The 10,670-nt window shown below is 44.7% G+C and overlaps 3 protein-coding genes across 5 annotated transcripts in view; 2 read left to right on the top strand and 1 right to left on the bottom strand.

The window, feature by feature from the left end:
• LOC109534259 (sphingomyelin phosphodiesterase) overlaps positions 1–3,260 on the top strand; it is a 4,894-nt gene extending 1,634 nt beyond the window's left edge. Inside the window, exons 2-10 of the mRNA XM_048670501.1 lie at positions 805–1,097; positions 1,150–1,302; positions 1,360–1,593; positions 1,655–1,827; positions 2,114–2,308; positions 2,366–2,536; positions 2,586–2,763; positions 2,812–3,002; positions 3,056–3,260. Of these exons, the coding sequence (XP_048526458.1) occupies positions 805–1,097; positions 1,150–1,302; positions 1,360–1,593; positions 1,655–1,827; positions 2,114–2,308; positions 2,366–2,536; positions 2,586–2,763; positions 2,812–3,002; positions 3,056–3,164 (1,697 nt within the window). The 3' untranslated portion in view covers positions 3,165–3,260. The remainder of the gene's footprint in view (positions 1–804; positions 1,098–1,149; positions 1,303–1,359; positions 1,594–1,654; positions 1,828–2,113; positions 2,309–2,365; positions 2,537–2,585; positions 2,764–2,811; positions 3,003–3,055) is intronic.
• Positions 3,250–4,332, bottom strand: LOC109534261 (ubiquinol-cytochrome-c reductase complex assembly factor 1). The gene is made up of 5 exons (XM_048670525.1): positions 4,171–4,332; positions 3,945–4,118; positions 3,651–3,890; positions 3,400–3,594; positions 3,250–3,345 (listed from the first exon to the last, which is right to left on the bottom strand). Exons 1-5 carry the CDS (start codon positions 4,210–4,212, stop codon positions 3,265–3,267), a joined length of 732 nt encoding a protein of 243 aa, XP_048526482.1. The 5' UTR covers positions 4,213–4,332; the 3' UTR covers positions 3,250–3,264.
• A 422-nt stretch (positions 4,333–4,754) lies between these two features.
• LOC109538532 (remodeling and spacing factor 1) overlaps positions 4,755–10,670 on the top strand; it is an 11,349-nt gene continuing 5,433 nt past the window's right edge. For 2 of the 3 annotated variants that reach the window (XM_048670466.1, XM_048670462.1), the window contains exons 1-19: positions 4,755–5,131; positions 5,484–5,671; positions 5,729–5,925; positions 5,978–6,161; positions 6,215–6,383; positions 6,490–6,789; positions 6,844–7,233; positions 7,284–7,424; positions 7,478–7,606; positions 7,663–7,794; positions 7,851–8,000; positions 8,056–8,196; positions 8,246–8,430; positions 8,485–8,623; positions 8,686–9,130; positions 9,186–9,416; positions 9,468–9,674; positions 9,736–9,927; positions 10,099–10,291. In XM_048670466.1, the coding sequence (XP_048526423.1) occupies positions 4,987–5,131; positions 5,484–5,671; positions 5,729–5,925; positions 5,978–6,161; positions 6,215–6,383; positions 6,490–6,789; positions 6,844–7,233; positions 7,284–7,424; positions 7,478–7,606; positions 7,663–7,794; positions 7,851–8,000; positions 8,056–8,196; positions 8,246–8,430; positions 8,485–8,623; positions 8,686–9,130; positions 9,186–9,416; positions 9,468–9,674; positions 9,736–9,927; positions 10,099–10,291 (3,858 nt within the window). In that variant the 5' untranslated portion in view covers positions 4,755–4,986. The remainder of the gene's footprint in view (positions 5,132–5,483; positions 5,672–5,728; positions 5,926–5,977; positions 6,162–6,214; positions 6,384–6,489; positions 6,790–6,843; positions 7,234–7,283; positions 7,425–7,477; positions 7,607–7,662; positions 7,795–7,850; positions 8,001–8,055; positions 8,197–8,245; positions 8,431–8,484; positions 8,624–8,685; positions 9,131–9,185; positions 9,417–9,467; positions 9,675–9,735; positions 9,928–10,098; positions 10,292–10,670) is intronic. The other variant, XM_048670470.1, reaches the window with a different exon arrangement.

Genomic DNA, 10,670 nt, shown 5'->3' with positions numbered 1-10,670 from the left:
CGAATTTTTGTCCATTCAGGTGCAGTTGCCCTTTCAAACCGATAAGATCTGGCGTTTGCAAACAGACTTTTAACAATGTATTTCTCACAAAGCAGACTGAAAATGAAAGCTCCAGGTACGCCAATGGAAAGAGGAAACGTTCCTTTATGATTGCTGCAAAATTGACTCTATTGACTCCATTCAAGTGCACTTGCTCTTTCAAACCGATAAGATCTGGCATTTGCAAGAAGACTTTTAAAAATATATTTGTCACAAACCAGCCTCGCTACAAAAGCGTCTGATACGCCAATGGAAAGAGGGAACGTTCCTTTATGATTGCCGCAAAACATTTTCACACACTTGCCCTTTCAAGACGCTAAGAACTATCTAGAACTAGAATCAAGAAGCTTCAAGACTCTATTGCCCGTTTTTCTGATTTCTTGTGTTCTTTGAAGTGGATTTTCGGACCTCTAGAGATAAAAGCAAAAACGTTAAAATTTTGGGAACCTTCGAAGATTAAATCACGCTCTAACTAACGAAACAGCGAGAAATATCCATTGAGTCCTAATGACCTTTTGGCTCGCCCCAGCAGCTGCATTTTACTAATAGGGTTTCATTGGAAGCTCCTAACCTTTAAAGAGATGGAAGCAAGATGCGGAAACCTCAAAGTTAAAAAGGTCATATCTCGAAAACGCCAAAAAAGCGGAAGAACCTTTTCCATCGAGAACCTCCAAAACTCTCTTTTGCCACTGGGCTTAATCAAAACTCCTAACGCCTAAAAAAATATGGAGCATTGCAAACAAACGAAAATGCACTGTTTTTTAGAGACGCTGGAAAAGCAATTTGCGAATCACTTAGGAATCGATCGCTACACCCCGATGGGGGTTTTACAGTTCAAAAATCTGCTAAGCACTGCGGGGATTTTGGAAGACCTAAACACTCGGGCCCTTGAAGTTCCCGATCGAATCATATGCGGCGCTTGCCAGGCTCTAATCCGGAATCTCCAGACGCATTCCATTTCGGTGGAAGTGGTTGGAACGGCCATCTGCAACCTGTATATTTCGCTCAACACTTGGACGGTTAGCGACTTTTGCGAGCGAGTAGTCAAAGTGAATAAGGTAAGTTGGAGTGAGCGAGTGAAATGAAGTGATGCTGATGGGGAATTTCCAGCCCATTTTGGAGTATGTGGTGAAGAACAGTCGAATTCTCACTCCTGAATACGCCTGTTCAGTTCTGCTGCAGAAGGAGGTTTGCTATCACAGCCATCCGGCGCTTAGTTGGCGAATTGAGGTGCCTGAAGGCGGCCCTAGTGAACTTCCCAACGTAACTACTCTCAAAATTATTCGTGAAAACGCTCAAAACGCAAAGTTTCCTTCTCAGACCTCCAGCCCTGAGAGGCAAAGTCCTCTGAAGATTCTCCATTTATCGGACTTCCACATTTCGCACGACTATGAGGTGAATGGGGTCTCAAACTGCGGCTATCCAGTCTGTTGTAAGGCTAACTTGGGAAACCCGACTCGGGGCCGAGACGCCGGATCATGGGGCGACTATAACTGCGACACTCCTCCTTGGCTCTTTGAAAACACTCTTAATTTCATCAAAAATACCCACAAGGTGCGTACCCAGAAGCCAAATGCAGAGTTTTTCTGCTAAGATAACAGATAATCCTTGCCAGGACATTGATCTGATTTACTTTACGGGCGATATCATCGACCACTCGATCTGGAAGGCCTCAATTGAGGACAATTCGCAGGAAATCGCCTATACTTTTGATGCCTTAGCCGAGGCATTTCCGAATGTTGTGGTTCTGCCCGCGATTGGAAACCATGAAGCGGCTCCTTTAAATGCGTAAGTTTTAGAGACTGTTCAGAAGAAACAGATCATATATAACAAAAAAAATCCTTTTTATGGAAAATGGATGATATTGCTTAGTAAAGTAGCTTAAGAGCCACTGCAATCAGATGCTGTTGCTTTAGAAACTACCTGGAAAGGGAGGTTTCACCAGAAAATTCGCAAGATTAATGCGCATACAACCAACATAACTGGATTATTTTTGCCCTTTCAAACCCTGAGTACAATTTACATTAGGCGCGATTTGAGCTTCAATTGCTTCACTCACTCTGCACTGTTGAAGGTTTGCCCCTCCGCAAATAGAGAATGAAACTCTTTCTCAACGCTGGCTCTATGACTTGAATGCGAACCTTTGGGCCAAATGGCTGCCGGAAGAGGCGCAAGAAACGGTGAGAAGACAAGGATATTTTTCGGTGCTCATTAACCATAAGCTCAGAGCTATTGTGCTTAATAACAACATCTGCTACATCTACAATTGGTAAGTAGAGTAGCTGCGAGCGACTCTTTATATAGAGAAGATTTTTTCATAATGAAGGTGGCTTCTGTATGAGACGAACTTCCTTCGGGAGCAAATAGAGTTTCTAAAAACTCAGCTAATTGAAGCCGAAAGCCGCGGGCAATTCGTACACATTATTTCGCATGTTTTCCCGGGGGAAAAGGAGTGCGTTGAGCCTTGGGAAGCCAACTACAACGCCCTGATTACCAGGTGAGTGTTCTATTCCTGAGCAAACCCTCTTAATTCTAGAATTCCCTAGATTTTCCCATCTGATCAAGGGCCAGTTTTTCGGGCACACTCACACCGACGGCCTAAAGGTTTTCTACAGCAAAACAGATGGGCGGCCCAACAATATGGGGTACAATGGAGCTAGCCTGACGCCCTACCAGAAGTACAACCCCAATTACAAAATAATTAGCGTGGATCCTGACAGTTTTGTAAGGATGTTTTTTTCGCCCGGACTCAGCTGATGCAAGCCTTTGCAGGATCTTTTGGATATTGAAACTTTCTACTTTAATCTAACTGAAGCCAACCGATATTCCCATAGGACCCCGGCCTGGAGGCGACTTTACTCCTTAAAGGAGGCCTATGGGCTTAGTGATCTTTCTGCGGAGAGTTTTGACTCTTTGGCTCAACGAATGCGCTCCGACCACAATTTGCTTGATCAGTATTGGAGGTAATTGAGCGCAATTTGCAGCTAAACTCGGTAATTTTGGGGGCATTTTGTAGGTTTTTTGTCCGGGAAGGGGACGCCTCACTTAAAGAGGGCTGCAACGCGCGTTGCCGCGAAGACCTTCTGACCAGTATTACCAGAACTTTGTCCCTATCTTTTGACTGAGGTTGCAGAGTTTTCCACGAAATTCGTGCTAAAGGAGATGTGAGAAGGAGGAAGCTTTGGAGTGAAGGTTAATTAAAAACGCCAATTGATAAAAAACTCTTTACATCTTATCGATAAGTTCCCACTTAACTGGTCGCACAGCCAATAATTGCTCTTTGGTTAATCGGTCCAGTTGGGCCATCTAAAATACATTGCCAATGTGGCGAAGAAAACGGGAAAACAATCATCTACTTACATGTTGCCTGACGTATCTAACAAAGTCCTCCACATGATGTGGCGAGGCGTACTGCATCTGATAGAGCCTTCGCCATATCGCGCCTGCTAAAACTATGTCATCTGACTGGATGCCTTCGTCGTAGGCAATAAAAGTTGCCTGCAATTGATGAGAGAGCTCCTCCACTTGAGCCCTCAGGGCCGCAGGGTTTACATCCTGCACAATTCAGCAGTTTAGAAACGGTAACAGGAAATTATCCAAAATTCACTTACACCTAGTTGCTTGGTTCGTCTCGCCACATCCACCCATAGAGCCTCAACTATGGAGTTTCTAATCAATTGCCCCAAGTCGCCTTCGGCCATAGCCCGAGCGCAGAGCATCCAAACATGCAGCTCTGTAATGGCAAACCAGGAGAAAAACGTATCTGGCAGTTCGTAGCGCTCAAACAACTCCACATAGTCCAGTTTGTCTACGACGTTCTCATAGAGCAAATAGGCGGAACTTTGGGCTCTCTGCAAACATATCAGAGTAAACTATTGCAGCTGCAAACAACCCACAGGACTTACAATTCTCTCAATGTTCATAAAGGGCAGTTTATTCAGCATCTTTCTCAGAAATCCATCAGTTTGCTCCGGTTTCACTTCAACAGTGGACGCGACTCTTTGGGAAGCTCCCAGCTGGGGTTTGAGGGTGTTTTTGCAGCTTTTCAACCCTCGGGAGTTGTAAATGTTTGCGATAACCTACCACAGGGTAAAAATGAGTAAAATTCGTTTCGCTGAGCCTATTACTTACCCTGGCCTGGTGCCTAATCGCTCGAAGTCGGGGAAAATTCATTGCGGGGCACTAATCAAGTGGTTTTTTTAGAGAAAATCCATAAATAAAATCGCGTAAAATCTTAGTTTACTTCACATGACATAACAGAACACATAACCCTAAATAACCTCAAATGCGCAGATACACAAAATAATCAAATACATTTATGGGGCTTGCAGTTTCCGGATTTACAGGATTTTTGGACAAGTCGACCAACAAATTTTTGCCAGATAGTTTTTTTTAATGAAAAATCACAATGTTTTAACACAAACTTAACTGGACTGGGTTTTTGATATTTAACTGCAACTAATTAAAAAATAATAATTTTCAATCAATTAATTTTGCCGCCATGTTTAAGCTCGAAGTAACCCGATTACCGGAACTGAAAGCAGTTGCTCAATTTGAGGGCAAAAAGCCTAAGCAGCGCAGGCAAATGAGGTAAATTATCAACATAAATTAGCACAAAAACTATCCAGAACTTTTTAGATGCGTAAAAATTCAATAATTAAATACCGCCGAATGTTGCCGATTTATTATATTCTTTTACCCGTCAATTGTATGTAGTCTGTGCCTGTCATGTATGTCAATTCATCCGTCAAGACATGTCAGCTTGACTCCCGATGTTGATATTGCTAATTGTTTGAGGAAAATCCTCAATTTTACCTCAATGTGGATGTTTTGGTAAACCTCCAGTTATACAGTGCGACAGTGTGGGATCAGCATGTGGAAAGTGTTCGAGATCGATTAATCAATTAAGCGTAGTGACAGTGAAATAGTCGAAATTAAGTCAGTGTAATGGCGTCTGAAGCTGATGCTTCCTGTGAAGAGGACCCCAATTTCGCTGTTATTTGTGCGTTTTTCGAGAAATTCGGGCAACTCATTGGTATAACGGATGTCGACTTTTGCGAGCTCCGGTCCATGCTGGAGAACACTTATGAAGGTACCTAATTTTGCTGTAAACCACTGTCTAAGTACACCAGCTCACCTTAAACAACAACAATAATTAGTGAGCCTGGAATTAATTAATCCCGGCTAATTGGGTCTTTGCCGGAAACTTGCGAGTTTTCCGAGCATTTAGGCCGTTGTGGAATACAAATTCTTGCTGTATTCCATGTAGGTTTAGGCCACTCGAGCCCTAAAAGCCGGAAAACTCACAAGTTCACACGCCCGATCTTCTAGCTCTATTAAATTGATGAAGGAAATTAAAATCGGGTGGTTAATCGCATTCAAACGATGACCCTTTGGGCATTTTGAGCCTCTACCACATCCAATAAAAAACATTCGCCTTTTAGTCTCACAATACCTGATCGACCTGCACATTAAGCTTCTAAGGAAAATTAAGCGAACCGCCTCTCCGCCGGAAAAATGGGAGAAATTTCTCATCAAATTCTGTCACACGTTCTCCTCATTGGAAGCCTGGCAGGTGGAACGATTCGGCTACAAGAAAGCGAAACTGGCTACTAAAGTGCGAGTTTTAAAGGTACGGAATCCACTGGCAATCCACGGGCGCTTGACCAATTTTTCGACCCCCATTTAGGAACTGCTTGAAGCTCAGTTTGATTTTAACTCAAAGTTCAAAATCGAAGTGAATAAACTGTCCTCGAAGGAGTTGAGAGCGGAGCCGCTGGGCAGGGACAAGTTTGGGCACGCTTATTGGTTTCAAAGCGACGAAAACTACCAGATCAGGGTCTACAAGGAGGATTTGGATGACGAGAAGTGGACGCTTGTGGCTAAGTAAGTTCGCCCAATTGTCGCCTAAAATTTTGCGCTCTACTGGCAATCGTAGGGATCGGGGTGGGTTGCTTTCGTTGATCGCCACTTTGAGCGAAGGTGAGACTAAACTAAGCTCGGATTCGGCTGGCAATGAAGACAGCAACAGTTTATCGGAGAAGCCGATTATTGATACTGGCCAACAAGACACTGATTCGAAGAAAACGTCGGATGATGAAGATTTGGCTTTGGACAATAAGGTAGTTTTAGAAGAACCGCTTTGGTTTGTTTGTTAACTAACTAAATCCCGTAGGAGATTGAGCCAGCAAAAGACGAATCCCCTGTAGAGGCCGTTGCGAAAGACGAAGCGCCTGAGTCAAAATCCCCCGAGCCAGACAGTGAAGAAACAGTGCTTCGTAAGTTTAAAATAAAAACTTTAGAAGTTTCACTCTCTGATATAAATGCCAAGGAAGCGGTTGCAGGTAATAATAGGCCATTTTCCAGCATTGTTGGTTAAAACTTTGCAAGTTGCGGCCGGTTCGAAACTGGTGCCAGCACAGAGACTAAATTAAACCCATTGATTTTTAGAGGGCGCAATCCAGGAGCCAGTGATGAGAATAGAGGGCGAAGGCTCAGGAGCGGACAACGAGAGTTTTATTATTGGGGACATTATTGAAGAAGGCGTGATGTATTTTCAAGGCAGAGGAAGTGGAGAGGATTGCCAGACTGGCAATTCATCAGAAGAGACTGAAAATGGACCAACAAAATCCGAAACTGAAACTCATGATCAGGTCAAAGAGCTTGAATCAAAAGCTGTAGAGGCGCAGGAGGAGACTTTGGATAAACCTGCTAAAGATGAGCTGGATGCCAATAAAGCGCCAGAGAACAGTAAGATAATTTCCATAGGGTTCAGATCTTTTTCTATAAAGCGCGTTGTTTTAGCCGAGCCTCAAAGCAACGGCGAATCCAAGCAGGCGACAGCCGGCAATAATAGCGAGGAAATCACGGCCAGTGAAGAGCCGGTGGCTTTGAAGCCAACGGCAGACCTTGAAGAAGCACCAGAGGCTGTAATTAATGAGCCAAAATGTGAAAAAAAGCAGGCGTATACGTGCGGCAAAGAGGAGGAAAACGGCAAACAAACACCAGTGGTGGAAATCGTGGATGTGTCCAACAACGGCCATCTAGAAGAGCTAGAGGTGGTTAAAGACTCAGGATCGCCGCACTCGTCCAACGGGAAAAGTCAAGAGCAGGATCCTTTGGCAGATGATCAGCCAGTGGCGGGCAATGATTCTGAGAGTCTTCAAACTGCCAATGAGCCTAAAGCTCTGAAAGGTGAATTGCTTAAAACCTTCTGGTTTGATTTTTAAATTGAAATCTTGCAGGAGCAAGCGCCGAGTCTTCAATCACCAACTCTCCTAGTGAGACTGTTGAAGAAAACAGCCCCATTTCAATGGTCGAACTCACGCCTGGTGAAAGCTGCGATGGACCGCGCGAGACTACTTTAAACGCCCCACCTAGTGAAGGTAAATAGAGCTTTAAGAGGGTTTAAAAACTCGCTGTTCACTGTTTCATTCAGAACCTGAAGCTGCTAAGCTGGTTCCCGAGAAAAACATCTTGTCGTTTTCCTTGGACTTCAAAGACTCTCCCTCGCCGCCTGCCGATTCAGTTCAAAAGCCCTCACCTATGAGGGCTGTGCGCAAGCGAGGTGATTAACTCGGGTTGTTTTTAAAACTGCATTGTTTACTTGGCAAGTTAATCTAGGTTTGGAAGCATCAGCTACCAAGGCTCAGGAGTCTGACGACAATCCTGGGAAGCGAATGAAGCTGAAAGGGCGCCGCCAAGTTGACGCAGCTCTGCGGAAGAGCGTAGAGCAACGCATAGAGCAGCTGCATGGTAAGACGTGTTTTTTTTTCTGAGAATTGGGCTCAGTTTTCAATGAATGATTCAAGGCAGCAGCAGCGACAGCAAGGAGAGCGAAGAAGAATCACAGGAACCGAAAAAAGCTGGCCGCTTTGCCAAAAAAAAGCCAAGCAAAGCTGAAGAGTCGGACGACTCCAGCTCGAAGAAGTCTGCGAAGAAGGCGGGGAAGAAACATAGCAGTGAGTGGTTTTAGCTAAGAACTAGCCGAATATTTAAATATACCCCGACTCTAAGGAATGTTGCTCGGCCTGCAAATTGGCGATGATTCATTCAGTGAGGAGCGGCCTCAATTGAGACAGTCGCGTCGCATTGCCCAGCTGAAGATCAGGGAACAGTCCCAGCAAAAGTACGCGACCAACGCTGTGTCGGATGAAGGTGCGAAGTTTCCTTACCTAAATTGCGTTGTTTAATCGCAGGCTTTCAGGCAAAAAAGACAAGGATGAGACGTGGAAAATGAGCAAAAAATCCGTGGACCTCGACTCGGAACCTGAGGAAGCCAAGGTGGGGCGAAAGCGCAAGAAGAAAAAGGAAAAACCTGCCAATCAAATATTTAACGAACATCGCCCGTGGCAGTCGAGTAGTGAAGACAGCGAAGAAGTAGCTGAGGAAGTAAGTGAAAATAAAATATTATTTAAAACTGACTTTATCAATGAACTAAACCAGGAGGATGATGAGGAAATAGAGGACGAAGACGACGCTCCTCTGGGCCCCTTGAAGTCCGACCACGAATTCTCGCCCGAGAGCGAGGACGATGACGACGAAGAATGGCAGCCAGTGAAGCGAGCCAGAACTGCAAGAAAAGGTGCCAGTTTCCCCGTCTAATTTCCGTTTAGTTTTTCAACCCGATGCAATGGAAACTTTCAGAGTCGGATAGTGAGGAGGTCGACGATTTGCCGTGCCAAAAGTGTATGAAAAACGACCATCCTGAATGGATCTTGCTGTGCGACAAATGTGATAACGGGTGGCATTGTTCCTGTTTGCGCCCACCGCTTCTGGGTATTCCAGAAGGAGACTGGTTTTGCCCGCCCTGCGAACACATTATCCTGTTGGAGCGTCTGCAGGCCAAACTGGTCGAATACGACAAGAAGCTGAGCAAAAAATCCATCGAAGACCGGCGGAAAGAGCGTCTGGCTTATGTGGGCATCAGTCTGAATAATGTACTGCCCAATAAGGCACATTTGGAGCATCGGAAGAAAAAGCGCCGGCATTCATCGGAAGGTCTTTCGGGCAGCTGGAGCGAATCGGAGTCGGAACGATCGGCGTCCGAAAGCGACAGCGACGAGCCGATTTATCAGCTGAGGCAGCGCAGGTTTGCGATCCAAACTAGTTTGAAAGCAAGTGAAAATAATCCAACTTTGAAACAGGCAAACGAAAAGCTACAAATTCAACGAATACGATGAAATGATCAAGGACGCGATAGGAGAGGACACTGAACAGCCGGAAGATACGGCAGGCAACTTGGGGCGAGGGAAGGACATTCAAACCATCGTCAAAGGATTGGAAGAAGAGCCGGAACCCGCACCTAAAGATGAAAGCGTGGTGAAGAACGAAGAGGAAAACCGGCCATCGGCTGTGCATTTGAAGAAAATGCTGAGGTAATAACGCGTTGTTGGTGCTCGTCGTTTTTTAGCCCCGGTTGTTTGCAGGAAGAAACATCGCAAGCTGAATAGCCTGGACTTTGATAGCGAAGAGGAAGATATATCCGATGAGGACTTCAAGGGATCGAGCGATGACTCGGATGAGGAAGAGGAGGAAGAACTGTCGGAAAACAGCGAAGATAGTGACGATTATGTGGGCAGGAAGCGGCGGAAAGCCGCCCCAACTAGGCGTTCGACTAGGGCGAGAACTAGAAGGTGATTGGAGTGCTTTAATTGGGATTTAATTGGCAAGCGAAGTTTTGGTTTGTTCCGGTAGGTTTGAAGATGAGGATTTTATCAACGATGACACTGACGATGAAGCGCCAAAGCGGAAACGAAAGAAATCCAGTTGGGACGAATCGGAGACGGATGAATCCGATCTCTCGGGCTATGGACGGTCATCCAAAGCGAAGCAGAAGAAAAAGAAACTGGGCCAAAAGGAGTCAGCGACGAAAAAATCGCGTCCCCGGTAAATTATTCTCTACCTTTTGGGGTCCATAAATTACGTAAGAGGTTTTGGGATGATGGGATGATTCTAATTTAAGTACTTTTTTTGTGGGTCGTGACTGGTTAAAAAAAGGCCTTACGTAATTTTTGGACGGCTTTTTGTGCGTCATTTAAACATTTATTCTTCATTTAGAATACAGTATGGCGGACTAACGTCGAGCGATGAAGAAGAAATGGGGCGAGGGCGCCGAACCAGGGGAAAAAAAGCCACTTACGTTGACGCTTTGGGGTCGGAAAGCGATGAAGAACCCGTATCGAGAAACAATCCCAGAAAAATCTTGAGCGATGATGATGATGACGACTTTGTGGCCAATGAAGATGATGAGGTAATATTATTATTCTTCTTCCAAGCCAACGCCGTCTTAATAACAAGTCGTAACAGATTTGGAGGCCAGTTTTTGCCCGTTAAGAATGCATTCAGCATTAAACACTTGTTCAAATCAGTTAAGGATCGTTGCGTTATAACTTAACGGGACTTTCGACTACCAAATGTACTTTTCCTTGAAAAATTGACAATTTTCTCATATTCATAGTCACTTGTAACGCACAATTGATGTAAATTGCGAAAAATCAATCAATTTAGCAAAATGGGAACAATATAACCCAAACGGTCTTAAACCGAGCTTCGTGGTGATAAGACGTGTTTGCATATTTAAAGCAAAGTTGTTTACACATCGCGCAAAGAATTTGAATAATTCTTCAAAT

The sequence above is a fragment of the Dendroctonus ponderosae genome, unplaced genomic scaffold (genome assembly GCF_020466585.1).
Source record: "Dendroctonus ponderosae isolate FM_Combo_2020 unplaced genomic scaffold, Dpon_F_20191213v2 Dpon_F_20191213_1, whole genome shotgun sequence".
NCBI lineage: Eukaryota > Metazoa > Arthropoda > Insecta > Coleoptera > Curculionidae > Dendroctonus > Dendroctonus ponderosae.
Note: the sequence above shows the minus strand (reverse complement) of the source record. Positions and strands in the feature narration are given on the sequence as shown.